The 27,808-nt window shown below is 42.1% G+C and overlaps 1 protein-coding gene across 4 annotated transcripts; it reads right to left on the reverse strand.

The window, feature by feature from the left end:
* Nucleotides 1–726: 726 nt before the first annotated feature.
* On the reverse strand, nt 727–26,382 carry phldb1a (pleckstrin homology-like domain, family B, member 1a). Of its 4 annotated transcripts, none has more exons than XM_069716422.1 (25): nt 25,873–26,382; nt 23,934–24,032; nt 22,957–23,080; nt 21,625–21,795; nt 20,511–20,636; nt 18,217–19,328; nt 14,690–14,920; nt 14,473–14,604; nt 14,184–14,321; nt 13,458–13,586; nt 12,364–12,519; nt 12,152–12,262; nt 11,930–12,019; nt 11,686–11,817; nt 11,276–11,398; nt 10,910–11,068; nt 10,574–10,714; nt 10,087–10,206; nt 9,932–10,010; nt 9,546–9,690; nt 9,106–9,196; nt 7,663–7,809; nt 6,174–6,393; nt 2,313–2,398; nt 727–1,685 (listed from the first exon to the last, which is right to left on the reverse strand). In XM_069716422.1, the coding sequence occupies exons 1-25, from the start codon at nt 25,885–25,887 to the stop codon at nt 1,545–1,547; spliced, it is 4,218 nt and encodes a 1,405-aa protein (XP_069572523.1). In that variant the 5' UTR covers nt 25,888–26,382; the 3' UTR covers nt 727–1,544. The 4 variants fall into 4 exon arrangements, with proteins under 4 accessions (XP_069572523.1, XP_069572522.1, XP_069572524.1 ...); XM_069716421.1 differs by lacking the exon at nt 25,873–26,382 and adding an exon at nt 25,010–25,109; XM_069716423.1 differs by lacking the exons at nt 11,686–11,817; nt 25,873–26,382 and adding an exon at nt 25,010–25,108.
* Between the last annotated feature and the right edge of the window lie 1,426 nt (nt 26,383–27,808).

Below are 27,808 nucleotides of genomic sequence, written 5' to 3' on the forward strand. Positions count from 1 at the left end.
CTGAATATTAATTTTAATAAATATCGGGAAAGGTGTTTTTCACCTCAAAACAGGATGATAACAATTGATATTTCAAATGTTGAATCTAACTTGTCCCTGACAGTCACAAGTATCCTTCCACTGAATAATACAGACCAGTCATACATTATTATTAATCTGCACATGTGCCTCCTTTATAGTGATGGGATTTGAAGGACATGTGAAGAAAACACTTTGCGAATATATTTTTATTCTAAAAAGAACTTGTTTGTGGGAACTTGATGCGCACGGTTTCAAATTTCTCGATATTGAATCATGCATGTTAAGTTGCATGTAATTTCACTTCATGTTCTTTTTTTTTTTTTTCTGGGTGGCCCACCTAGTGCACATGAGCCATATAATTATTTCACTGCCCCAGAAACACACACACACACACACACACACACACAGCATGAGGTAGGATTTCAGAGTCTCTGGACCAAAGCTGAAGACAATCAGAGTTAACGAGCCAATTAACTCATTAAACCACTTGACTGTTCTTTTGTAAATAGACACATTTTAAAGGGAACACCTTTGTAATCTCAGCAGCTCATTAGGGTGCGAGAGATTATTTACATAAAGATGGTAATTAACAACTTGTTTGTGAGGAGCGCTAATTGAGGAAGCAAGAAATGGTTTGTAACTGAATGTATTCAGTTTAGCTAATTTGTCAGGAACAGACAAAACAAACCCATAAAATGCATCGTATATTTTTATTTATTAGATGTACATGGTATCTCTTAGAATATCATTATTATAGGACTATAATTTCTGATTTCTGTTAAAATGCTAATAGATTTTGTTTCTCATATATATGTAAAATACAGACACATTAATGTTATAGTATTTGCCTAAATGAAAAGCTTTTGGAACAATATATAAAGTGATATTAACATAAATCTAGCAAAATATTAAAAGTATTTGGCACCAAATGATGTTTAACATGACACTCTTAAAATGTTTTTGAGTAGCTGCTTACCTTTATAGTACTTTGAAATATTAAGAGACAATTTTTTAACTTGAGAAAAGTTACCAAACTCAAGGGAAAAAGTAGAAATGTATCAAAAAGGTTAGAGTGATAACACTGCATGCATAAATCGGCTTCAGAGGTGTAAACAGTTTGAGCTTGTGTAAAGTGTTCCTCCTGAAATCTCCAAAATATTAACAATACATTTTGGTAACAGAATGTGATTGATGTCGTCGAGAGCTCCCTTCTTAAATCCACTGCAGGCTGCTCAAACTCTTTTTTTTTTTTTTTAATTCTCATGGCTAAAAGATAAATACAACTCGTAAATTCTTTGAAAAGCACCTCTGTCCTGACGGAGCCCTCATTTGCTCGAAGGCATCGGGTTTTTTTTTTTTCTTTTTTTATGAGAGCCCCACATTATTCATCTCTTCAGATGTCCACGGGTTACACGGCGACTGGCGGTGTGCCGTTGATCTGGGAGCAGCTCAGGTTGTTCTCGCAGGTGTTCGGGCGCTCGCTCAGTCCCCGTCACCCTCCGAGTCGGTCGCCCGGCGGTCCCTCAGCTCATGAACTGCGTGTAGCCCTCTGCGCCCGTTACTATGACATCCATCCAGATCCTCATGGCCTCGGGGGACGGCGCCACCATGTAGTACAGGCGGTCGTGTGTTTTCACGCAGAAGGTCAGAGATGGGTTGGGGCTCTGGAGGATCACAGGAAGAGCGGGAGACTTTTTACACCGAAAACTCAAAGCAGCACCTGTTGCATATTTTCCCTCAGAGACATGTGTCAGAATAGAATATAACTGCTCAAACATAATTGGGTCCAGTAGTCTGTTTCTAATTGGAGGTTTGTATTAATGTAACGTCAACATCTCGCACTTTTATAAATTAAAGGTGAATACTTCAAATTCACAATTAAATAAATCTAATCTAATCTGGACTTCTTAATGTAACACTCAGTTTGGCAGCAGCAAACAGCCACCTGCCACACAGTTGACATAAAATATGTGGCTATAGAAATTTAGTTTTACTCCAAAATGAGTATATCGATAATTAAAAACACCCAACATATTTATCAACATCAAGTTTATATAGGCATTTGAAATTGTTCAGGACCTTCACATGTTTTTAAGTGACAACAGTTTGAGTGGAGAGTCATCTGTAATTTTTAAATATTGCATAAAATGTTTTGAAAACAGCCTTTTGGAATAAAACCCATCACATATTACTCCACTCACTCTAATTTAGAAATGATTATCATGCATGCAAAATATTTAAAAATAGTCCATGAAGTTCTGAATTGTAAGTAATGAAAAAGGAGTGTTTACCTTGGTGGCGCTGCGTAGGTGATCATAATAAACCTCTTCAATCGCCTGAAAGTAAATGAGCCCTTTCAGCTTGGTCTCATGCTTGTCTGAGAGGAGAAAAAGGAAATAAATATATTAAGATACATGACATTACATCTTGTACTGATGCAAGACCTCTGCCAGCCCAGGCACCAGACAGGAGCTAATCAGCCAGTGATGTAGGGATACATAATAACGGACTGATGGTAAAAACGTCTTTATTATTACCTGTAGACTACACTAGGTAGTTTCATTACAAAATAGATGTCATACTGTAATCTCTGGTGTCAAAACATAGGGCCTTATATTTACTTTTCTACCCTGAAATAGGAGCAAATAGAGAATCACGTGAGAGAACAAAACAAGTTGTACGTCTGCTTTTGCCCTTCCAGAGGGGATTTATAAAATGTTTCAGAAAAATAAAACAAAGATAAGATCAGTGCACTGAGTTAAAATGAGTATGGGGGAAGAATCAGGGAACATTAAAGTTAAATGAGATGATATCTTATTCAAGCTAAAATAGATTTTTTTTTTAAAAAAATTTATAAGAAACTACTGACATGAGACCTTTTCCCAAGAACGTGGCATCCCTTTAAAAACACCAACTGGTCCGATTTTGTTGCTTTCTTAATTGTTTTTTATGACTCTTAAATCTTGCGGTCATCTAGTCTCGGATATGTGTTGATTGTGTATTTGTCTCTGTTCTTTAAAAAAAAAAAAAAGATCTCAATCTCAGTAGGACTACTGATTAGGTGAAGTCTTAATCTCATAGATGTGTGTCATCCGCCATCATTTCATGATCAAGCTTTGGACATGTTCTGCCTTTTTTTTTTTTTTTTTTTTTTTTTTTTTTATTAACAAAGACTTGATTAAATACATTTCGATAAACCCATAATTGCCCTCAGGGTCGGAGCTTGCAATTCAGCAGTGAATAGCAGATATATTTAAATGGATGAGAATTGTTTGTCGTACCTTAATTGGATTACTTAAAAGAGGAAATATGTGTCTTTTATAATGCTGTTCCTAATCCTGTAAAACAGGGGAACAATAACGTAAATCTAAAAGGAGAAACCAGACACAAAAACAGGAAAAAGGTGTTAACTCTTTTTCCCCAGCGACACATACCCATGAATAGGTATGAGCGGCTCAGTATCGGAGTAAAAGTTAATTAAAAGTGCGAGTCTATTTCAAGCTATGCCTGAAGCCTTTACCATCCTATTAATCTGACTTGTTTTCTTCACTCGTACTTTCTGGATTGTCTCCGTAGTGTTTTCTTTCTTTTTTTGAAAAGCCTTTTTCCTGCTGGCGAGGTTGAGAATCTTTATAAATCTTAAAAAAAGAAGATCACCTTTGATCTTTGCATTGAACATTTCCCTTGAAGCAGGTCAGACCTTCTGTCCAGTTCTTCGGGTTTCTGTTTTGTAACCACGTGATACCTTTAAGCATTTTAAAATCACTTTATTCTGAAGAGTCTTGTGTTTTGTGTTTGGGTGAAACCTGCAGATGAAGCTCAGCAGATGCAGTCACTAACTGGGCTGATGGGTTTTTCTAGTTTAGGGCTGAACTTCAGGCATTTAAGAGTGAAAGAAGCTTTCTTCAAATAAGATCTGCTTAAAGAGTTTTTGAATTCCGGTCTTGTTCAAATAAACAGCGGTCTTTTCTTTTAGTCTCCTCCGTGTACACCGGCGCGCCCGGCTAAAAAACAAACATCAACCAACAATTAAAAGCAATCTTTTGAAATACGTCCGACGCTTTTTCTCGCCTTCCCTTTTCCATAAGTCAAATCTGCTTAGTAATGAGATAAATGTTTTTGAAATGTGAGTTTCGTTTTATTAGTCACGAACAAGCCAGGAGCTAGCCTCCTCCCCAAGAAAAACACATCTAGAGAAAGTATTGCATCTTATTTCATCATCGTCATCACCATCATCTTCGTCAGGAGTGAGGGGGTGAAAAGGCTAGGCAAGTGAGTGGAGAGAGGGGAGCAAAAAGAACAGGGGCGTCAGTAATGAAAATACACTCGGATTCTATTTTGAACCTGATTGTAAGCTAATGTCTAAAGAAACACTCGTGAATTATTCACAAAACTAACTGGGATCGTTTCCCATGCAGAGGACATTCGGACGGACGTGAATTAAAAACTGTCTTCAGTTTTAACACACAAAAACAGCGGGGGACAGTTCCTCTGAGGGTCACTCTGATCAGCTGCCAGATGAATAAACACTGGCTGGGACACAAGTCAGGTTTCACTGAAAAACAGCAAGCGAGCAAACAACCCTCAGACGAAGTTCAGCACGGCCGGTGGCCGAAACGGAATAAATCCGGCGCTGGTCTGGTGTACTGTACACTCAGGAACCTGAAGTTCACTGGTTTGATCACTTTAATCTGAACCAGTTTGTGTAAATGAGGCCAGAGGCTTAAAGCGGACAAGTCAAGTCAAGCCGAGCAGAACGCAAACGGATCCTTCTTATGAACTGCTTTTGGATTTTCTATACTTTCTCATACTGTGTTGTTGGAGTAGTAGTTAACAGAAGCTGTAACTTTTCGGCCTCAAAGGCATGACGGAGGAGGGAGGAGGGATGGAGGGAAGTTTTTTTTTTTTACTTATGTCGCTCTTTTAATGCTGTTTGTAAATTTGCAGGTTTTGAAATGTACTTTGGTAGACAGTTGTCTCAACATGTGACACAATGTTTTTCGTAAGCAGGATGTGTCTGCAGCTGAGACCGCAAAGCGCAGTCAACTGTCTTCCTACAGGCTCAGCCCTTCTACCACAGACAAGCTAGTTTAGTTATCTGCCACCTTAAAAAAAAGGAAAAGGAGTGTTGACAGAAACCCACAGAGACAGATAGACATAGAAAAACATACAATGATGAATTATAACAAGACATGCTGCATGTAGTCTGTTACCTCACTTTTCCCTCTCGAGTTTATAGACGCAACAAAAGACAATTGAAAGATGGCGTGAGAGAATTGGGAATCTAGATTGTTTAATGGCGCAACACTTACCTGGAACATTATGATTGTAATGAGGGTCTTTTGAGAGCAGAGGGAACAGAGGGTGTTTGAACCGTCCATCAGAAAATGGGACCGTACAAATAATTGTATACAGAGGGTGATACGTCATTCATTCTTTTTTAGCATTAAAAATATATATATTTTGGTGCCATTGTGGTAGCTCTATCTTTGTTGGATACTTCATTATGTGATGCACTGTTTTGTATTTCTGCTGTTTTGTCCATTTTGAGTGCCCGGTGTAATCAATCTGTTTTTATTTTTGCCTCCTGTGAGATTGAAACTGGTCGACTCTTCTTCTTTCTTTGCTCTGTTTTAGAGCGCCTGCGTGTTTTCCTTTCTCGGGTCAGTTTGTTAATCTTCAAGAGCAGCTTAAAGGGTGAAACTGCTTGTGTGAAACTGAGTGAGCTCCTGGCCTCTTCCTTTTTTTAAAATTATTATTATTTGCAAGTGTTTTACTTTAGTTATTTAATTTCTGTAGCGACACATCAATCAAACGATCATCATAAATTGGACGGCTGAGTTAAAGTCGAAGGATGGATTTGCTTTCAAAGTTCATCTTACCAACTCTGAACTGATAAGACCTGGTTGGTATTTTGTGTGTTGGAATGAACTGCAACACAATTTGAGGTCAGAGATAATCATTATACTCAAAGAGACTCTTTTCTTAAATCTGGTTTTGTGTGTGATATTCTCATCTTGAATACATTTGTCCTCAGGTCTCTATCAAAAGACTTGGGGGAAAAAAAAAAGAGGGTCAACTTACTGGTAGCCATGTAATTAAATAAATGTACCCTCATAACATAAAGAAAAATCATCGTTGTCATTCCTCACCCACGTAATAACTGAAGTTCCTCTTGAGACGGTCAAAAACGAACCAGCGTTTCTTCCACGACTTGATTTTGCCCCCCATCTTCACCAGGTGGCCCTTGCACATTTTCTCTGTGAGGATGACGAAGGGGCAGGTATCTATGTTGTGGCCGGAGGACTCCACGTGGGCGCGCAGGTCAAACTCCTCCTTACGGTTGGGCAGATAGCGCGTCATTGGACGGGCCTGTGGGGAAAACGTCTGATGTTGCTTTAATGCTTCTTACTGAGAGAAACCACGGGGATAATAAGCAGAGGGGTTTTCAGTCTCTTTATTCAAGTCGGCAACCTTCATGAACAAATTCTAAGTCCGGTCGGAAATGTTTCTCTGAACACTGACCAAGGAAATGACAGTATGTAAACATTTTCTTTCACAGTTGTTGTTTTTGTTCATTTCCTTTCAGTATATACATTCACAAGCTAAATATTAAGTGCGAGTCTATTCAATTTAAGTTTCTCCCTCTTGTTTTTTTGATGCTACTTCAAATTGTGGTGAATTAAACCCTTATTTGCCCACTTGGGCACATCAGGTATTTGTTAACAAAACACTGACGTAGAACTTAAAGCATACTTAAAACCCTTTTTCTTTTCTTTTTTCCCCATTAAAGGGTTTTTCTTATCCAAATCAATGTTATTGGATGCAGATTTGTGTTTTTGGGTTACACAACTTAAATGGACTTGACTTGAATGTGTTAGCACACAGGTGCCTGTTTACACATCCAGCAGACATGAGGCAACATTAGCATCATGTCCCTGTCCATCTGTTAAATCCACTATTAATGCTACTTTTAGCTATTTTGTTCTCTTTACCAGCTTCTGAGAGGAATATCTGGCTCTGAAGATGCCTCTGTGTTTTCTCGCTGTACTTGCTCTCCTTGTCTGTTTGCCATTACAGAGCTGGGTAGGTTGTGTACACCTTGTTTACCAGAGCTTTGTTATTATTTGCTTACTGAGCTGAGAGGAACTGCAGAGCCGGGGTATAACGGGCCATGTTCATGTTGTATTACACATGGCCATTTGATCTGTAGTTAATTTGAATTTATTGATTGTAGCAGCTTTAAATTTGACCCGAGAACAAAGTGTCAAGTGTTAATCTAACAATAGGCTGACCTTGGCGCATTTCTTATAGAGCACATTTGTTTACGATACCGGACGCTGGTAAACACAATTAGCCAGGATTAAAGCTTAAAATTATGAGTCTATTATATTTTTTGTAAACCCCCCCCTCTCCACCCCCGATAATTTTCTCTGTTCTGCCTCTCACTTTCTTCCCCCTCCCTTCCTTCCTCTCCCGTTCTCTCCCTTCCTTGACAATCTTTGATCTTCCCATATACCCAGCCTCTCTTTAGTGTCTCGTCTCTCATCCTCTCCCCCAAGTCCCCCTCCCCCTCTCCCCCCTCCCCTCCCATCCTCTCTCTTCTTCCCACCGCCCGTCTCCTCCTGCTGCTCCACTGACCTGGGAGAAGTGTTTCTCTCTCATCTTCACCTCCTCCTCCACCAGCCTCCGCCTGTGGGCCGTCTCGTCCTGAAGCCTCCTCTCGGCCTCCTCTCGCCTCCTCCGCTCCTCCTCCAACATCTGCCGCCGAGCCTGCACCTCCCTCTCCTGGGAGCGTCGGGACAGGAGAAAAGGGGAACAGATGGAGAGAAGAGAAGAAAAAATAATGGGGAAAAGGGAGACGGGGAGAATATGTTAATGGTAGGCAAATATTGCAATACAAAGCAAATGACTGTCAGAAGATGCACATGAGAATTGAAGTCCCAATCCAGGGTTTTGTAAAATATATCCCTTAAGTCTGTGTATGGAAGGGTAAGCTTTGCTGATGTAAAATGATCCTTTGCAGCTTTCAGATACTTACACACAGGTCTACTTTGTTTCAACATGAAGAAATAATACAAAGATAAACAAAATAATTACGACTTCATTTCACCACATCTCAAGTTCACTGATCACTTTGATCACTTTCATAGTTTTCACCTATTGAACAGGAGAAACCAAAGTTTTTGTAGTAACTCAGTTACAGTTTGTAGACTCGAGGTGGAAGTGGAATATTTGGTGATTATGTGATCATAACGCTATTGTTTCACAAAATCTGAAGTCCAAACCAATAATTTCATTCAAATTATCACTAAAAACGAACCAAATTTGTTTACTAGATTTGTTGGTTGGTCAGTTTGTTTCTCAATAGAGTTTTTAATATGTGTGAAAAGAGTTTTATTTTTGTGATGAAATGCTTTACACACAGTTTAAAAGTACTGAACATCACTGTGTTTATCTGATTACCATGCATTTGCCACATCATTACAAAGGAAAAAAACACCTGCAACTAATTTGTAATTTAAAAAAATATTTTCCACAAACATGATCATTGTGCAGATGGATTCCACGCCTTCTGAAAACGGCAGAAATAACATCACATAACAAAACAGTACAGTGTGTGTTATGCCAAAGATGAGGTGATAATTTCAGGTTTACCAACTAAAATTCAGGGCTGCAAATAATGATTGTTTTAATCCGTTTCATCAATTTACTAATTATTTCCTTGTCAGTTAATCATTTTGTTTCCAGAATGCTTTGAAAACAATTAAAAAAGCCCAAGAATTTGCATCTAAATTAATTGTTTTAGTTAAACAATAGTCCAAAACCCAAATATATTCAGGTTACTATAATATATGACACAGGAAAGCAGCAAGTGTTAACATTTGAAAAGCTGGAAATAAAAAAATGGTGTCAATTTTGCTTGAAAAACCCCGACAAAACCTAATTAATATTCTGTGGGTTGAATAATTGTGGCAGCGCTCTGATCTTGATAGAGACAAAGTTTTGGATGTGACGGGACACTGACCCGTTAGGACGGAGCCTTTCATGTGAAAGATCTGCAGGAGTATATGTAGGACTCACTCTGTTCTCAATCAGTCTGGCTTTCTCCTGCTGCGCTTCCTTCAACATCTTCTCCATCTCTTCTATCCTCTGGGCCTCCAACCCACAGGCACTACAACACACAGAGGGAGCATCTGATGACACGGTAGTCACAAGGCTTTGGATGAAAAAAAAAAAAAAAAAAAAAAAACGTGAGCACGCATGCCTGGAAACCAAAACACTGAAAACAGCAGGAGAGCAAGAGGCTTCTTCATTAACGGTAAACTTAACTTCATGAGATCACCGAAAACTTGAATGGGTTGGCATGGCAACAGCCAGTGTATCTAGCGGTCGCGTGAGCAGGCATGTAACAAAACATGTTGTCACGGGAACAAATCGCAATGACCCCTCTCCTGAGAGATGGGGCAGACTTGAGTGTTCCCATGGAAACAGAGCCAGCTGCTCATTTTCCAGTCTCTCACCTTTCTGGGGTACAGGCGGAGTTGCCGGTGGAGACGCTGGTCTCCATGCTGTCTGAGCTCTCCAGGCTCAGGGTGTCGTACGCCTGGTTGCCACTCGGTGGCGACTGGTGATGCAGGATGGAGTGATGGACTGTGGGAGATGGATCTGTGCAGGCAGATCGGGTGCAGAGTCAGCTGTCACAGACTAACATCGCCCTCTAGTGATGGTGCCAAGTCATTGCTGCTAGTTGATGCACTGAGAGCAGCAAGAGGCTAGTCTTCCTCCTTGTTACAGAATAAGTGAGAACAGCTGTGGAGTTTTGTCTGTTTAAAGTTATGTGGGCATATCAGTGGAAACCCTCCAGTGCGCTGCATGGATGTGACGAGACTGTGAGGGACTCTAGTACCTTTGCTCTGCAGAGCCAACGGCCTCCTGGAGTCCATGTCAAATGGGTTTGACATCTCTCTCAGCACCAACTGTAAGCCCTGAGAAACGCATGAAAAGCATCATGCTGTGAACTACTTTAACGTTTCGATTACGCTTCAGATGTGTGAAACTGACCTTGGTGGATGCATTTTTCTCATATGTGCCACCAGTGGAGTGTGACAGAGCTGAAGCGCTGCTCAGATGAGTGCTGGACGACCCCTGTCCAACCTCGCCTTCTGATTTGGACTTCAAAAGCTGAAAGGAGAAGACAGATTAGTCTTTTATTTCCAGAATTAAAGGTTGGATTTTAATGTCTGCTTCATGGCCTGCAAATTAACATCATTATAGTTTTTGTGGTTACAGTGACCGTTTTAATAGTTTGTGCTATTTTGGTATTTATCCTGACTTTTTAAAAGCTGTTGGGCAGCATGGAGGTTCACAGACTACCCCGACCTTTCTTGCCCACTAGAGGGCTTCCTAGTCATAAAAATACAGATAGTTGGGTGGCTCTCAGAAGATCCCCTCATGCTGACACTGTGCTGAGAGTACATCTGTATTGCTGTTCGTGCCCTCTAGTGAGTCACTAAAAACTGGCAACCAGGAGAGCATAAGTTTAATTTACCTGCCCGTGTCTGCGAGTGGAAAAAGACTTTGCAGGCAGTGGTGGAGGACATGACTGAGGGTCTCCAGCAGCCATGATGTCCTGGTACCAGCGCTCAAGATTAATAGGAGGCAATGCATTCCTGCTCAGCTCAACCTGGCTCTGAGGTGATGAAAAGCATCCAGCCAAAGAAAAAAAGGGAAGCAGCAGAGCAACAGCATCAGTAACAAAAGCAACAGGCTGGTGAACATGGGCCAGTCCCCGTGACAATACCAAGCTGGGACAGCATCACAGAAATTCAGAGGAGGGTTGCAATGTTGGGAAGACTGAACAAGTGGGCATTATTGAAGAGCAAACCTGTGCAGAGGGAAAGGAGGAAGGACCACATGCACTTGAGTGGCTTGAGAAGGCGGTTTCAGAGGAGGCAAGTTGGAATGATGGAAGAGAGGAGGAAGAGGAGTGGTCGACTCTCTGCATCCCAAAAATCTGGCTTAGCTGACTGACTGTGATGTAGTCCTTCACACAGACAGCCAACCAATACAGAAACAGTGAAAAACAACATACAAACAAACAGGGAGAGAGCAGAAAGTGGAAAAGACGGTAAAGAAGATGCAACTATAAGAAAAAATATTTGATGATATTGTCAATGTGCTTTGGTAGTTTAAATGTTTTAGTACATTGACAAGTCTGAGAAAGTTATCAGAAGGCAGAGAGGGCGTCTACCTCACATGGAAGAGCTGGAGCTACAGTGAGGGAGAGGCAGTGGAGAGCAGCAGGGGAAGAGGAGTGAGGCTGCATAGAAGCATTTCCATACATCCTAATGACATCAGACAGCCTGAGGTACTCCTGCATCGACAGCCAACAACACAGGGATAAGAAGGGCTGAAGACAGTGAACACAAGTCATTCAAAAGATTCACAAAGCAAACTTGAGGGCCTCTCGCTTTAAGATGAAACTGATGACGGGGACTTTAATCATCAAAACAAACATGAATATAGAGGAAGGCAGACACTTGAGCTCCTGAAATACACACTGCAAGCCTGCTGTTGTTTGTCAGTATTTGCTAACACACCATCATGCCTATTTCTATTGTCGAAGCATGGGATTTGGTTTTGGTTTTTGTTGAGATTTACCTCTTGTAGCCTGACAGGATATAGTTCAGGGGAGGGGATGTGAGAGGAGGAGAAGGAGGCAGAGGAGGGACAGGGGCTATGAGGAGGACCATCCACATAAAGAAGGTCAGGTTCGTTGATGTGAAGCAATTCCTGTTTAAAAAATTCACCTAAGTAAAAAAAAAAATCCACTTTTGCAGTAATTTTCTTCCAGCTCAGACACCACAGGTGGTTGCGACACGATGTCTCACATGTACCTGCTCACCTCTTTCGCGCCGCTGTTGGGCATTGGAAAGTTTCTCCCTCCTGTCAAGGTGTGGTACCTCTTCTCCAGGGCACACAGCCTGTCCTGCTCCTAAAAGGTGCAACCAACATGGACAAAAAGGTGTTTTTCTCAACCAGTCATAGCTGCCAGCATGTCTTGCATGGCTATATAAATGCAATTCACTGCAAAGTTGTGTAGGTTGATGAACAGTGTGAGGCTAACCTTGTGTAACAGCTGCAGAGTCACTTTCCTGTCCTTAGCCATCCCCTCACAGTCTTGAGATGCCTGTAACCCCAGCTGCTTCACCTGAGCCTCCAGAGCGGCCATCCTCTCCTGCGAATCAACAGTTTCTCAATGTCATGCTGACATATTATCTGATGCTGATGATCAGATTGTGCACAGGTGCGTGTTTTCTGCTGTACATGTATCCCCACCTTCCTCTTGGCTACGCTGCAGTGGTACTCGGCTCGCTCTTGGAGCAGCTGCAAGCTCTGAGCTTCTTTCTTCTCCTCTAGACTGCTCTCCTCCTCTAGCTGGCAGAACTCCAGCTCCTCAAACTGCTTGGTCCCAGACTCCAGAGCTTCAGCTTTCTGTCCACATACAGATATACATGCAGCTTATTCACACTGTTTGAAATTGGGGAAATATGAGTTATTATAGGATAAGGCTGGTTATATCCTATATTGTTCTTTTTGTTAACCAAATCCAATGAAAAGACCAAAAGCAATGATTACCTTGTCTTATTTGTTTAGCCAGAGCTTGATATATGTTATTCCCCTGGGTGATATTCATTCCATATGATAGACACAGGAACTATTTTTCATTTTGAGTCGATCCCACATGGTTGTCATAAAATGCAACTAGCACACATCAATCTGCAGTTGAAAACAGTCCCCAACGAATGCCCTGTATATTCCAGTGTAAGTAACGTTTGCTAAAAACTCCAGTGCACAGCTAACCTTTTCAAAAATGTAACCGTTACCTGCTTTGAAACATTTACAAGATGGTTCCTTTATATTGTTTTGGTCCTTTCATAGGATTTATTGACAATAAGAAATATATAAAACCACCAGACTTACAATTACTTAAAGTCTGACATATTTAATACCATCAAATCTAACAGTGCTCTGTCTAACAACATTAAGTTGGTGTGGGTGACATGGTAAAAAGCATGCAGATTTTTAGAGCAAAGCTGTTAATAACATCATGAATATTACTAATTGCATGTTATATTATTAAGCATCCAGAATGAGGGAACAGCAGTGATTAAGCAGCAGACTGAGACTGCTGCTGGAGTAGGAAATGCATTGCCTACTGTATAGTTACACTTACAAATGGCTTTGACATAATAAACCCTATATGTTTATATAATGAAGCGCAACAGCAGAAAACAGATTTATGAGTTGTTCTGAGGTGCTTCAAAACAGAGTCAGTGTTATGTCTGCGGCTGTTTCTGTGCAGATCATACAGCACTGTGGTTTAATATAACTCACTGTCGCCAGCCAGTGGGCTGCGTGAGAACACTGACCCTGCTGAGCTGCTCCTGTAACTGTTCCCTTAGAGACAAGGGGCACTTATCAAACTGCCTCTTCAGCTCACTGTACTCATTCCTCTGCTTTTCCAGGACCTTCCGCTCAGCCGACACACTAGCCCTCCCCTAAAAACACACAGAAACACACACACACACGTACACACAATTGTGTCCACATTCAGACACACATATCACGCCAGGGAGAAAAAAATAAAATCACGGACAACTCAAAATCCATGCAGTCAAGCTTTAAAGCTGACAGGCGGTCGATGCAGTTAAAGAAGTATTAGAGGAGGCAGAGGTTAGGTTAGGGGTTAGGGATTGCAACACTTCACACATTTGTTAATGTTAAAATGGGATAAAAAAATAAAAAAAGGCTTATGCATATATCTAAATTTGTATTTTTAGTAGTTTTGTTGGTCACATTCAACTAAAAGCCTAACACTTGTGAGGAAGATTTCAGCTGGTGTGTGTTTGTCTTTGTTTGGACACTTCAGAGAGAAGACAGGTTGTGTTTTGTGTTTTAGGACAGTCTGCCTACAAAAAGCAGTGCGAGTCAATTGAGATCTGAGAAACTTGTCTCGAGACACTGTTTGCACATTCGGGAAGGAGTGAGATTTACATATTAAAACACAGAACATGTCATTCACGTGCAGTAGACCAATGCTCATAGGCAAACTGACAGTATCCATTGTCTCACGTTGCTCTGTCCTGGGTGCTCACCTTCTCCTTCTCTTTCTGGGTGGCCTTGTCCAGCTGGCTGAGTCTGAGCTGCAGCTGAGAGATGACTTCATTTTCAGCCTCCACCTGCTCCTGCTCGGACCGCCTCTCCGCCTGCAGCAGGGCTTGCTCCATCTCCACCTACAGAGACAAATATGGAGTCAGATTCAGCAAACCAACAATCACTGTCATGCTAAATGAACAGTTGGAGGCCTCTGCTCGTCTCACGATAGGGGCGAGTTGATCTGAAAGCATTCAAGGTAAAATGCCATATGCATGTGTGTCTGCTGACCTCCTGTTTGGTCTCTTGTAGCTGCTGCTCCAGTTCGCTGACTCTGTGCTTCAAGTCATCGACCCTGGCCAAGATCCTGTTCCTGTCCTCCTCCAGGTAGGCCTGCTCCTGCCCAGCTAACAGCTCTTCACACTGAAATCAGATTTATATGTAAAAAAACAAAGCATCAATCACATCCCTCTCCACACTCGTGTAAATTCAAGAATGAGTACTTCACCTCTTGGTGCGTGCTCTCTGTGCTGCTAGACTCCTCTCTCTGGATTTCCTCATCGTTCTCTCTCACCCTCTGGGGTCTGTCTACTCCCTGAAGAGACGTCCCCCCTCCTGTGTCTGAGCAGGTCCCTCTGGCGCCCCCCATAAGCAGCCCACTCCTCACCAGCTCCACACCACTGTCCTCATGATTATACTCTGCACACAGATTCAGGATGGTCTCCAGTCTCTGCCGCTCCTATAGAAGAGATGTGAGATGTTAGCATGCAGCCCGATATTATAGATCATGTTGCAGATTAGCCTCAAGGGTCCTTGTGTGACATTGTCCCATTTAGGCAGCTGTCCCTCGGCCACTGGCACGGGACAAGTGTGTAACCTGATAGCAGGAGGGCTGAGGCTGATGTAGTACGTCTCTCAGGAGGGGCTTCATAGTAAAACCTGTCAGAGCTTGAGTTGTTTATGAAAACAAAATTTGACATACTGTGTTAACTGAAAAAAAAAAAAAAAAAAAAATTAAGTGTAAGTATCTCAGTCCACACACACCAGCTGCAACTGTTTTTTACACTCTGACACTATCGTTTGACGCACCACATGGTTGTAGCTCGTGGCCGTTCTGTTCACTCTCGTTACGCCAGACAATGGGATGCGTGCTTTAATCTTGCAAAATAATGCAGACTATATAATCATCATTCCAATCTCACAATTAGGAGAGACAAGGAACCATTGTGTCTGATGTGCCCGTTGCTGCAGTTCAATTTTCTGGTGTATAAATTGTTATTCGAATAACCACACCTCCTCTGAGTATTGATCTTAGCTGCAAGATTTACGCCTTAAACAGTTGTTTATGTTGTACGCATCCTCGAGGAAAAGCATCAGTAGCACTCAAAGTGAAATCTTATGGATACTTGGTTTCCTCAACAAATTAGTTCAAATGACATGTTATCATTTTTTATACACTCAGACTTACTTTACCTTATTACTGAATAGTAAGAAAATTACACAAAATTATTGCTTGTATATGCTCATTTTGATAGACAAGGTGTTATTTATTTATTTTAAATACACATTTTAGTAGAAAATATATTAGTATCTTTTAAATCATTATTACTTCACTTTATACACAGTGCGTGTTTTATGTTAACACAATAAATTGTGGTAAAATAAAAAATATTCATGGCTAGCTTTAGAATTTTTATACCAATTTTTTTTTGTAAACACAGAAGTTAGGTTTAGAGCTCGTTGTAAGACTCTTATCTTCAGATGCAGGTTTCTAGTCCCTATTTACTTTTGCTTCCACTGGAGAATTTAGGTCATTATTAAGAACAAAATAAGGCAACACTGAAATACCCCACATTATTACTGAGATGTTGCAGTTTGATTTGGAAATTAAATGTTTTTGTTTTTAATGTATCATAAAAGAAATCTTCTTAATTAACCCCAACTCTCTCAAAAGATAAAATGTATGCTGTAGTCAAGCAGTTTGTCCTCGTGCTAGTGCCAAAATTACCTTCTCTATTTGTAATTGCTTCATTTCTGTCTATGCCCTTTACTTTTGCTGAGAGAGTGTGAGAGTGCAGCATGGGTTTTTAACGTGCAGCAATATCCATGTGTGCAAGTTGGGTTCTATATACTGTATGTGTGCCAACTGTGCCAAGAGAGCACTGTGCCAAATATAAAGAATCCATTTCACTGAGAGGAAATCCTCTCTTTGTCTTTCTCTGCAGGTCTACAGTTTGTGTTTTGGGGGTGTTTTATTCAAGGCTGTGATGCTAAAAATCAAACACATCAAAAACGTATTCTAACACCCTAAACATAGTTTACCACACACCAGCTGATTTGTCACTAAATGTATTAAGCTGCATTTAAACTCAATTACAGCAGCAATAACAAGTACTTTAGATGTACCCTGGCCTGGTATAATGGAGACTAATGAAGGGGCCCTCTTAAAAGAATAGTTGAACATTTTAGTAAAAACACTTTTCTTGCCCGTAGTTAGATAAAAATGATTGATACCACTCTCATGCCCGTTATTATGTCAAAATATGAAGCTACCTTTTTAACGCCAGGACATTAGCATAGCTTATCATAGAGGAAACAGAGAAACAACTAACGAGGCTTAATTTAAAGATTAAAAAATCGGCCCAACAGCACCTCTAATGAATTAACACATTGTCCATCCATAACCAAGTTCTACACCTCAGCAAAATCTGTCAAAATGATCCTGATCCTGATCAGCTGTCCAGACTTTTGTACCATCACTTGAATGCATCACGTTATTAGTGCCTACAAAACTAAAACTATGTAATGTAAGAAAATCTTAATATGGATTACAAGCAAATACACGAATCAACACATTATTGGGCCAAGAGATATCTGTCCTTTATCCGTTTATCTATTGACAGAGGCTACATTGTCCACACATACTGAATGACTCAACACAGAGGGAGAGTGGCTCAGTTAATATCTTATTTGTTACCAGAAACCTTTTGGTTCCTGAAATAGTCTGTAGACGTGGCGGGCCGGCAGTGACCACCCGCCTCTGTGGTCGCTTCAGCTGTCAGAAGGCAGGCTGGGGTGGGGGGGGCTGAAGAGTGGGAGAGGGTTGGGCTGGGGGGAGTGGGAGGTGGGTGTTGGGGCTGGACTGAAGATGGATAACAAGTATGCGGTCTGTGATCTGGTGTGAGTTTGACTATGAAAGCGCCTCGAGTCATGCGGAGGCAGCTTTGAAAGTAAATGCCGCTCGTCCTTTTGGTAAATGTACCGTAGCGTTGAGCAACAACCAGCCGCACTCTTGGCTCTGCACCCCGAGACTTCTGGAGGAATGTTCACCCCGTGTCACTCGGGCCACATGGGCTGACGATGCCAGTAATGCTCCGAGTAGATGAGCCACTGGCCGTACGCCAGAGGATTCAGAGAAGATATCTGGAAGCAGACTTGCAGTCTGCCATCCCAGTAAACTCTGCCTTGTCCACATAATTGTGTCCATGTGCTTTAAAATCATAGTGTTGATCCTCATCAATTGTGCTGTGGCCAAAAATTTGTTTTTCCCACAAGTCTGGCTAACCAACCAGCTCTGTGCAATAATCAACATGTTGTCATAATAAGTGCACATGTAGGCGTAGAAATAATTGAATTTGTTTTATTACAGAGAATTAAATGCAACTCTCGTGTCTGAACGTTAAATATTTTTCTAGTTTACTGTCTACCACTACAGCAGGATAAATTCACAGAGCAAAACACGGGTAAAATTAGAGTGAACACTGGACTCCAAACCAGTGCTAATGTTGTTCTGCTGATGTTAGCTTATTTTGATGTTTTTTTTTCTAATTTGGCCTAAAAAATGTATTATTGCAGATTTAAAGTATAAAAATTCCACCCCTACTCAGGATAAAGAATAAACAAACAGTCATGAAAGTTCACATCAACATCTTAATTTGGACTGACCCTCAATGAGACTTTAAAGTCATATGAAAGTTGAAATCCAATATGATTGTTTTAAACTTTATTACTTGTTAGTCACAGCTGATCACTCACCAGTTTCTCCATTTCCTGCTCACGCAGCCTCTCCTCTCTCTGCCAGCGGTGGTATTCCAATAACTCGTCTTCATTGTCACTGATCTCAGAGATGCTGTTTTTGCGTTCCCGGTTATATGGTTTCACAGGATTGGCTTCCTTGCCGGAGGATCCTTTCACAGTCATGCAGGAGGTCTTTCTTTGGCTGTGAGGGCTAGTGAGAGGAGACAAACCAGATACAGAACCCAAGCCTGACACGACGGCGCCTCCCAGGCCAGGCCTTGACTGCCTGCTTCCCGACTCCTTCTCCTGGAGTGATGATGGACTCTGGGCATACAGCGCCCTCATGGCTTCTGCTTTTGACGGAGGTGTGAGTTTGCGGTGGCCCTGTGGGCTCTCTGGCGGTTTAGCAGTGAAGCCCTGTGAGGCGAGAGGGGAAGCCGAGCCCTGTGATCCTGGAGTCCCTCTGCAGGACGTGTAAGGGCCGAGAGGGGGAAGTTCTTTCAGGCTGGTGGACCCAGTCGGCTCTGGAGTCCTGATCCTTTGAGGGACATCGACATGGGGGAGATACTGACCCTGCTCTCTCATGGGGCTGTGAGATCTCTGCTGTAGGGAGGATCCTCTCAATCGGGGGCTGGATGGAGCCGACGGGGAAAACTTGGTGGAGGATGTTTTGTGACTTTGGCTGGAGTTGCTCTGTCCTGACCCCCTGATATGTGGCGTGGGGTTTGATGTAGCCTCTGCCCTTGTGTTCCTAGGAGCCTTTGGACTCTCCTGGGCCCTCTGACCTCCACTGGTTCCACTTGAGGCCACAGAGAATGAGGTCCGTGGGTGGGGCACAGGGGTGTGATTGGTATGAGTGGACCGAGCAGGTACTGGAGGGGTTTTGTTGCCCAGAGAGCTTCTGCTGTTTTTTTCATGAATGTAGCTGTCTGCTGTGGAGCCGTTTCTCCCGTTTAGCATGTTTGGGGGACATGGGTGAGCAACAGGCTGTTTACCCAACCCCGATGATGATGATGATGATGAAGCATTCAGCACCAAGGAATCCTGCAGGTTTTTTGCCATGTTGTTGATTTTGGAATCACTGTTGCTCAAAAAAGACTCATGGTTCCCATTCAAGACACCATGGGGGTCTGCAGAGGAGAGACAGAAACACTTGTGTGAGCATTCCTGTTGAATAAACGAAGAAAACAGTTGCAAAAACACAGTTAAACAAACACACAGGATCTGTCTTTATTTGTCCATTTGACATCCACCACACCTTAGGTCAGCTGTGGGACAAAGTGTGTAGGTCATATATGCCTGAACACTGTCTCAGTGGCCCACTTTAAATAGTAATACACGTCTCCAAACCCATCGTCCCCTATATGAACCAAACCCAGTGGTCGGGATGCTCCTTCGTTGTGTTGTAATCCTACAGGGATCTGGGGCAGCTAAATATAAAAGCTGCAGCCGTGCACCTCATTCAGAGCAGATGAAATCAGGGCTTGGTCAGGAAAGAGTGGGCCGTAGACACTGGGCAGGGTGTGGTGCCTATGACTGTTCAGGCACTGACAGCCAAACCAATAAGGTCAGAGGAGAATGGATTGTAAATATCACCGACAGCACTTGCAGGAGGCAGCGGGCCAGAATAACGTCACATCATATGAATATGAGCAGGGGAAAAAACAGACGAAAACCACTTGTGGTTACAAGATTACAACAATCTCCTTCATACAATGAGGTCACACACTGAGCGAAAATCACCGATTTTAGAGAAGTAGATCACAATGTAGGCCACAGATAATTAGTTCTGAACAAGCTATTTCTGCATCCTGTCAGGGATGATAATAACCAACATGTCAGTCAAACTCCTCAACCAATCCAGTTGGAGACATAAATCAAGAGACAATTTAGTGTCAAATTCCGGAAGCACAACATTTTTTTCATTTTTGGAGTAGTTCCCTTCAAATTATCGAGCCGATCAAGTCTTGTTTTATCTCAGTAGCCATTTGCGAGGATGTAAGCCTTAAAACATCAGCTAATCATCTGTTATTTGATCACCATATGTCCGCGACTCATAATTAGCTGGAACTAAACCACACTGACTTGTTTAACATTAATGCTAACTGATTGATTTGTACAGTATGGAGGTAGAGATCAAAGGGGTTTGTGTGCCCAAAGCATTTGCTCTGCCCAGAATAGCTGCTGAGAAAACTGTGCAACCTTCGAACAAACAGTTGTCACGACAAGCTTATTTGTGGATGACAGGCATTATTCAGTCTGGAGTTAGATTGTTTTATCGTACTGAATAGTCATCAAATAAGAGTTTTTACCAGGAGGGAGAGTTTTTGTGGTGTTCGGTCCATGGCTCCCTCCAGGCAGCATGCTCTTCATCCTCTGAGCCTCTTCTGGATGGTTGAAGCGGAAAAAGGCCGACTGACCAAAACACAGCATACACCCTGGCAGGAGAGAAGAGAGTGTATGTGGGAATCTGTCAGTGATGTGTTAGTTATATTCTATCAGTTTATTAGTCATCATCTTCAAAGAGCTAATTCCATTCATTTCACCAAAAATATACAGCGACAAAAATTTTAGTTTTTAAAGGCCACGGTGTATATGTTGTATGTACGGAAACAATTGCCGGAAGTTGTCCTGATTATTAACATTAAATGCTCAATACGTTGGGAGGTGTGAGTTTAGACTGATTAGTTTAACTTACGTGTAATTAACCAGTAAGTGAAATCAACTCCTTATCATCTCCCTTGTGTCTTTCAAAAATGCCTGATATGTTTCCTGGGAGTCACGCGCTGAAGCTTTGTTTCCAGTTCTGGATATTCCACAGGAAATTTGATATTCATTTCATCCATCAGAGTCCAAAGTGCTGCAACGTTGTTCCGTATGATACAAACGAAGCGGTTTTCTCCATTCAGTTGTTTTATTCAGAGTTTCATGTTTGTCCTTTGAATGAGGCAAAGCCTTGAGTATTCCTGTTCAGCAGCTGCTGCCTCCACACACACCGGCTTCAAATGACATTTTGGTGTAGCTGCTGGCTTGGATCCCATAGAGGGGACTGAGCGGGGGCGGGACTGTTATGCCTTTTTTTATTATAGCAAGTATGCATGTTACTGGAAGGACATGGGGACTGCTATTGGGAAGGTGGGCCGTGTTTATGTTGACTTTGCCTCCATTTTAGACCTTTAAAACTTATCTGTTCATTATTTTTCCCAGTTTTGTGTCGCAGTACTGCATTGGTGTCACTGCGCAGATCAAAGGGAGTTTTTAAGAGACACAGTATGAACTGCTGTTCTACTTTTAATTGTTTGGTTACATTGTTTTACATTGTTGTATGGCAAATGATTAAGTAATTTGAAATGCGAGTCCAGATAAAAGGGTCTTTAACACGAGCAATCATACTACTGCAGACACTTCAGCCTGTGACTGTGCTACCTTGTGTAAGGCGAAAGGCTTTGGTGATGAGAAGGCCATCGACAGAGCACTGGTTTCCACATGGGTACAGGGTGATGCTGCCTGCCTGGTTCTCGATGTAGCAGTGGTTGGGTGCGATGCCGGGGCCCTGCAGCGGGATGTCTGTCTCCTCACTGCCCAGCGTGGTCCTCCCTAAAACAAGAGAAAACATTTTCACAGCGTCAGTTAGCGGAGAGATGAGTGGACCTGAATAGTTTTGTGAAGTATTCTTAGGTCTGCGGTTCAAAGCCATAGACGACAGGGTCTCAGAGGCCTCATGGGCGCAGTCACAAGTGGAATCATCATGTGAATGAATGTTGAACAGCAGGTGTTAGTCTCATGAGACGGGCTTAGCCTGGCACATGACGGGCATGTTGTCAGTGACAATTAATACAACCATCCGGAGCTATTTACTGTGCTGTAATTTGATTATCGGTTGTATTCCGTCACCGTCCGACTCCAACACATACAATATTTCTTCTTATTTGATAGCGCAGAGGAGATGATGCACAAAGACAATCCCATGAGGCTTTTACTGTGGGGCGCCAGTGTCACACCCTCTTCTCCCTTCCTCTCTGATGTTCAGGCTCAGTACAAGACAAATGGTGCGAGGAAAATACAGACTGGGGTGCAGTTACAACTGTGGCTCAGTGTGAGCAACAACAACATGGTTAGAGAGTCATGTGTCATCAGTTTTTGTCAGTCCATCACTCTTGAAAAGTTGTGCCACTTACTAATTCAAGAACAATTGACTTATTTTGGAGACTTTGGAGAAGTGTCTCTACTTCTTATGGTGCTTACAGTATCACAGATAATGTAGTCAGTAGAGATGTCTGGGCTTATACAACTGCAGTTTCCTGCTCTTAAGCACCTACTAAAGGAATAGTCAATGCGATGGTGCATCCTATTAGCTGCACCATTACAGGTAACAGTCAATTAAATCCTAAGGCACGATTGGTGTATGAGCTGAGCATGTACAGTGTTAGCATAGCATCCTGTGTATTAGTGAGGCATTTGGTAGGTGAAGATAGGCAGTAATATTGAGACCCTTGCTGTGTCATTCCTTATTAATATGGCACGTTATGTGTACTTTAAAACTAAGTAGTGAATAACTTTTACATTTTAGTGTGAATTACTCTGACATCGACACAACAGAACTTCCCATTTTAGTTAGACTAAAAATGTTTAATAACCATCTTCCCTAAGCCCCTCTAAGACACAGAGTGACACACACACACACACACACACACACACACACACACACACACACACACACACACACACACACACACACACACACAAACAGGTCCTCACCTTCCAGTAGTGGTAGCAAAGTGATGGCTGTGCTCAGACGTCCACTTCCCAAACTAACCAGGTGGGGGCGCTCAGCCTGGACTTTCAGGGACTTGCCTGTTTCAATCAGGTCTAAAGGAGTGCTCTGTTAAAATACAATCAATCAAAAAAATAGATCATAAGCCTTTACATGATCCTAAAACGATCAAGTTACTTTTTACACACAGCATTTAAATCGATTTCACACATTAAAAAAAATGTGTTAAGGTGGGCATCATTTTGATCTGGATCTGAAAAGGAAAAACGACATACATGAACAACTAAACAGCAAAGCATGATATGTAATATAATATACAGCATATAATTAAAATGGGTAAGTACTTGATTCGCACTACATGCCCTAACACAGAAAATAAGATGCACAATATAGATATACATATAGATAAACAAATGAAGCTGATGATAGTAACACTGTCAAAATATCACTATCAGAACTTTTTACTACAAAAGTATGAGGTGTGCCAGCATTAGTAAACACAGTAGCTGTCACATAATTATTGATATTCACTAGCTACATTTTATGATTCCAGAAATGGCATTGTGTAAAACCCAGATGTTTTTCTGCAGCTGGAAGACTGAACATTGTAAAATTTCAATAAAGATGATTTAATACAAAGTCAAACTTAAAATATAAAAATAAATACAGTTATCAGAGTCAATATCAGAAAAACACAGCCAAGAACACGTACATGACTTTACATTAAATATGTGAAACAATATGTGCTGTAAATATATATGTAAAAAAGAATAACATGCCCTAGTAAGCACTAATAATCTGAAGCCGATTTATTGCTAAAATCTTGCACCTCTCAGTTACATTATATAACAAGCTAAGTCACCGCAGATGCTCGTGGTAATAAAGTCAGTTATGGCACACTATATTTAACATCCCCGGTTGTATTATCTGAAAATAGTTCCCGCAGGAAGAAACGCCTCACCTGTAAGACCTGGTGTGTCTGTCGCCCACGTTCCACTCTGTTCCTGCTCATGCGGTCCATGTCGGCAGGACGGTCCGAATTACCTGACACATGGAGGTCCTGAAGCACACAGATAGAAGATAATGGGAGAGAAGAAGAGAGAGTAGCAGGGCATGAATGGGAGCGCTGGGAATACTGCTACTACAGTTGTACTACAATGGGAACAGTGCGCTCCTTAGACACCCTTCTGCCCCAGTTATAAGCCCATGTGACCAAACCGTCATACAGAGGAATTGTTTCTCCTCAACTATGGACAAAACGATCCATGTTGCCATTGATTTATGCCTCAGCCTAAAAAAAAAAGATGACTGATTTTACATGTTAGAGAACGAGCACAACCATAGCAGCCGGAGAGTTTTTTTTAATTTTTTTTATGAGTATCACAAATGTGTATTTGATACATAGGTGTGAACGAGCTCTACAGGTGCCTCACGCATCAGGGGTCAGATCAGTGCTTCCTCTGGCTGTGATGAGTCACTGTGACTCACACACTGATCTTTACAAACACACACACGCACGCACACACACACACACACACACACACACGCACGCACGTTTGCAGACAGATGCTGCATATTAGATCCAGCCGTCTGCTCATCGCACTCACATCAGACAAGAAAGGAAACAACAGGCCACGAGGAGCAGACGTGCCTCAAACAATCACAGACATATAAGCGGCACAGATGACTCACCATGTGTTTCTGCTGAAAAGCTGGTATCCACGTCCTTTACTATCACTTACACATGGGCTGGTTGTTGACTCTGCGTGGAGTAGACACAACTCCCTACCATCTAGAGTCTGTTTTGTCTACCAAAGGTTAAACTTATGTCACGTGTTACTCTTAATTTATATTTCAGAGTAGAGCTGTGCGCCTCAGAGTCTCTGAAACTCTAGTAGAAGGATACACACGTTTTTTTCTCTCCAAAAGTTAGTCCCTGTTTTGCCACAGCGTATGATTCATATCATCTTTATTCTAATCAGACCATTCAGAGACATGTCTTGCTCTGTGTTTCTTATATATCAGGTTTTTCCCCACCAGTTTGTCAGGAAATGACGACATCAATCCTAAAGCTCTTTGTCACTCCATGTTGTCATCACCAATGAAACTTTCGAAGAAAAAAACCACAAAAAAAACCACAAAAAGATATCCACATCTGCCGTGTTCTAAGTTTAGTTCGTAGTGTTTGAGACAACAGGTCGTTCAATCTGCGTCTGATGTCACTCCAGACGAGGCGACCACAGACATTCTGACAATCACGTCCAGTGTGTGAGTCTCGGAGGACCCGGTGACACGGGGAACAGACCGTCCCCTCTGTTCAGCGCGGACCCCTCGCGCCTCTGCTGTCAGCCCATTGGCTGTCAACACTAGCCCTCTTTGAGCCACGCTCTCAGACACAGGACAGGAGAGTGGGTAGAGTAATGTGTCTGTCTGACTCACACACACACACACACACACACACACACACACACACACACACACACACACACACACACACACACACACACACACACACACACACACACACACACACACACACACACACATTTCCTCCTGCTCCCACAAGCCTCAGTGATTTAACGTACACACCCAGGCCTGAGAGCAGTTTTAATGCCTTCAAATGCAGGGCCTTGCACTGTAACCTGTCATTATGGAGGCAGTTATGCCCTCCAGAGTTGCCACGAGCTTCTGAAAATAGATCCCGCCAGCTACACAGTCTGGGCTGCTACTTTTACACAGAACTGACTTCTGCTGAGAGTGAACACTGGATCAAACAGCCACGGAAAACTTGACATGATCTTTAAAATTATCAGTAAAATAAAAGACAGGGTTATATAATAAAAGACTATATAAATAGGAAACACAATAGCTCTGGCAAACACAGCCAATAGTTTACTTACTTCACTGACAGACATGCAGCTCTTACCATCTCTGTACTTTCACTGAGTCCAGGCAACAGCTAGATCCATGGGTTTGTCTGAAGATTGTTAACACGTAGAGCAGTGTCCACATTATTGTGTCTGTCTTGCGTCTTGCTTTTTTCATTCACGCACTGAATCCCTCTGCTCTTACCCTCCTCCCAACCCCTTCTCCTCCCCATCCCGGTGCAGAATTACATCCCAGCAGAGTTACATGCAGCAGAGACCAGGCACTGCCCTCCAACACATGCCATTATTTCCTTTTTACGGTTTCCCTTTCTCTTTTTTGGTATAAACCTCACATCCGGCTCAGACGGTCCCTTAATGTATTGGCTTCTACAAGACTTCCATTGACTTAAATCTCAGCTGGACCACACCAGGTGATCTGAGAAGTCTCCTCAGCACTGTCTATTGGTAAAGCAGGTGTTAGGCTGATCCCCAAAGGAAAGAGCTCGTGGTGTAGGAGTGGGAGATGGAGAAGGACCTTGTGTCCTCTGACTTCCTGCTCCGAGCTCTGAACCATTGATGTAACAAACTGGAAAAAGGGGTGGTTCCACTCTGCAAATCTGTTGCACAACAAATTATGATAACATAATGAAGCACAGTGGATTATAATGCACCTACTATGCTCAATACATCAGCGACAGAGAAATACTATATTCCACAGGAAGTGAGTAAACATGTGAGCATCTTTTCAGACGTCCCACAGGAACTCTTTGGCTTACACACAAACAGAGAGAGGGTGGAGGAGAGTGGGAGAAAAGACTCCACTATTGATCTCTCAAGGCTTTTCCCATGGTCGGGGGCCAGAGAGGAGATGGAGGAAATGAAGCAGATGAGGACTCACTGAGGAACATAAAAACAAACAAACAGAGGCAGCTAAGTAACCAGATGGACTGCAGACTGGTGAATCCTGCAGATATGATTACAGCTCTGAGTTGTGATGATGTGGACGTTACAGCTGAGGTGCTGAACATTTACTGAATGACCTTTAAATGGGGATATTTTTGCCAGCTCCACTGTCAGTATGTGAAATGATTGATTGTGCGGGTTGGAGGTTTCTCGCAGATCTTGAATTATGTGTCTGGTGCGAGGTTTGGATCAGTCAGCTTGTGTTGCCCTGTGGAGAAAATGCCTGCAGGATTTTGCAGAATATCTGAACATGACAGTAGACAGATAGAATAATAAAGGATGGTAACGATTAGGCAAGTGGTGGCTCAGTCTGAGACGTAAACATGCATTCAGGCTGCGTCTGAGGCTGCTAAGAAACAGTTCACGCTCTCGGTCAACACTTCCTCTCAGGCCACGCACAAATTCTCCACCACACTGACAGGTTAAAAATTGACTTTTGCCCTGACCTTGGCCTTAACTCCACTGTAACCTAATCTTGTTTTGATGGTACACATGCAGGTCGGGAGGAATGTTGCACAAGAGGCTCGACTCAGCCGAAAGAGCCTTCTGAAGGAAGAGTGCAGCTTGGATTCACAGATGGTTAAGAGAGATTTATATAATCTGCAGCACAGACACAAATAGTTTCAGAACACAGTGTTTCAATCTTGCAACATTCTCAGAAAATACAAAACTTGTCCAGATATACAGTAACAAATTCACAATGTGTACACATGAATGCCATTTGAATCTTCTGATTTGCCCCACATTCTCATACAATGCAACAATTATCACACTGTACCAACTCACATCATGCAGATTTCAGCATCCAGACAATCCAGGAAGAACAGTAAACTGCTGATATTCCCAAAACTTTTGCTTTGAGTCGCCCACCAAACAGATGTGCTGTTTCCTTTGTAACATCTGCCCGCTTGTCTCCCATAGCTTATCAATATGTTCAACACAGTTCACTTCAGAAGAGTAACACTTACATATCTACACACAAACAAGGTTTTTTTTTTATACTGTC

The sequence above is a fragment of the Brachyistius frenatus genome, unplaced genomic scaffold (assembly GCF_029030835.1).
Source record: "Brachyistius frenatus isolate BFR_SWC_R1_liver_20210118 unplaced genomic scaffold, ASM2903083v1 Contig_157, whole genome shotgun sequence".
NCBI lineage: Eukaryota > Metazoa > Chordata > Actinopteri > Embiotocidae > Brachyistius > Brachyistius frenatus.

Coding starts and splice junctions, on each gene's coding strand:
- phldb1a (XM_069716421.1), bottom strand. CDS start 25,033: ATGTCGTCATTTCCTGACAAACTG. Junction 6,394..7,662: donor GAGAGAAACACTTCTCCCAG/GTCAGTGGAGCA, acceptor TTTTCCCCACAG/GCCCGTCCAATGACGCGCTA. Junction 1,686..2,312: donor ACCTACGCAGCGCCACCAAG/GTAAACACTCCT, acceptor GTGATCCTCCAG/AGCCCCAACCCATCTCTGAC.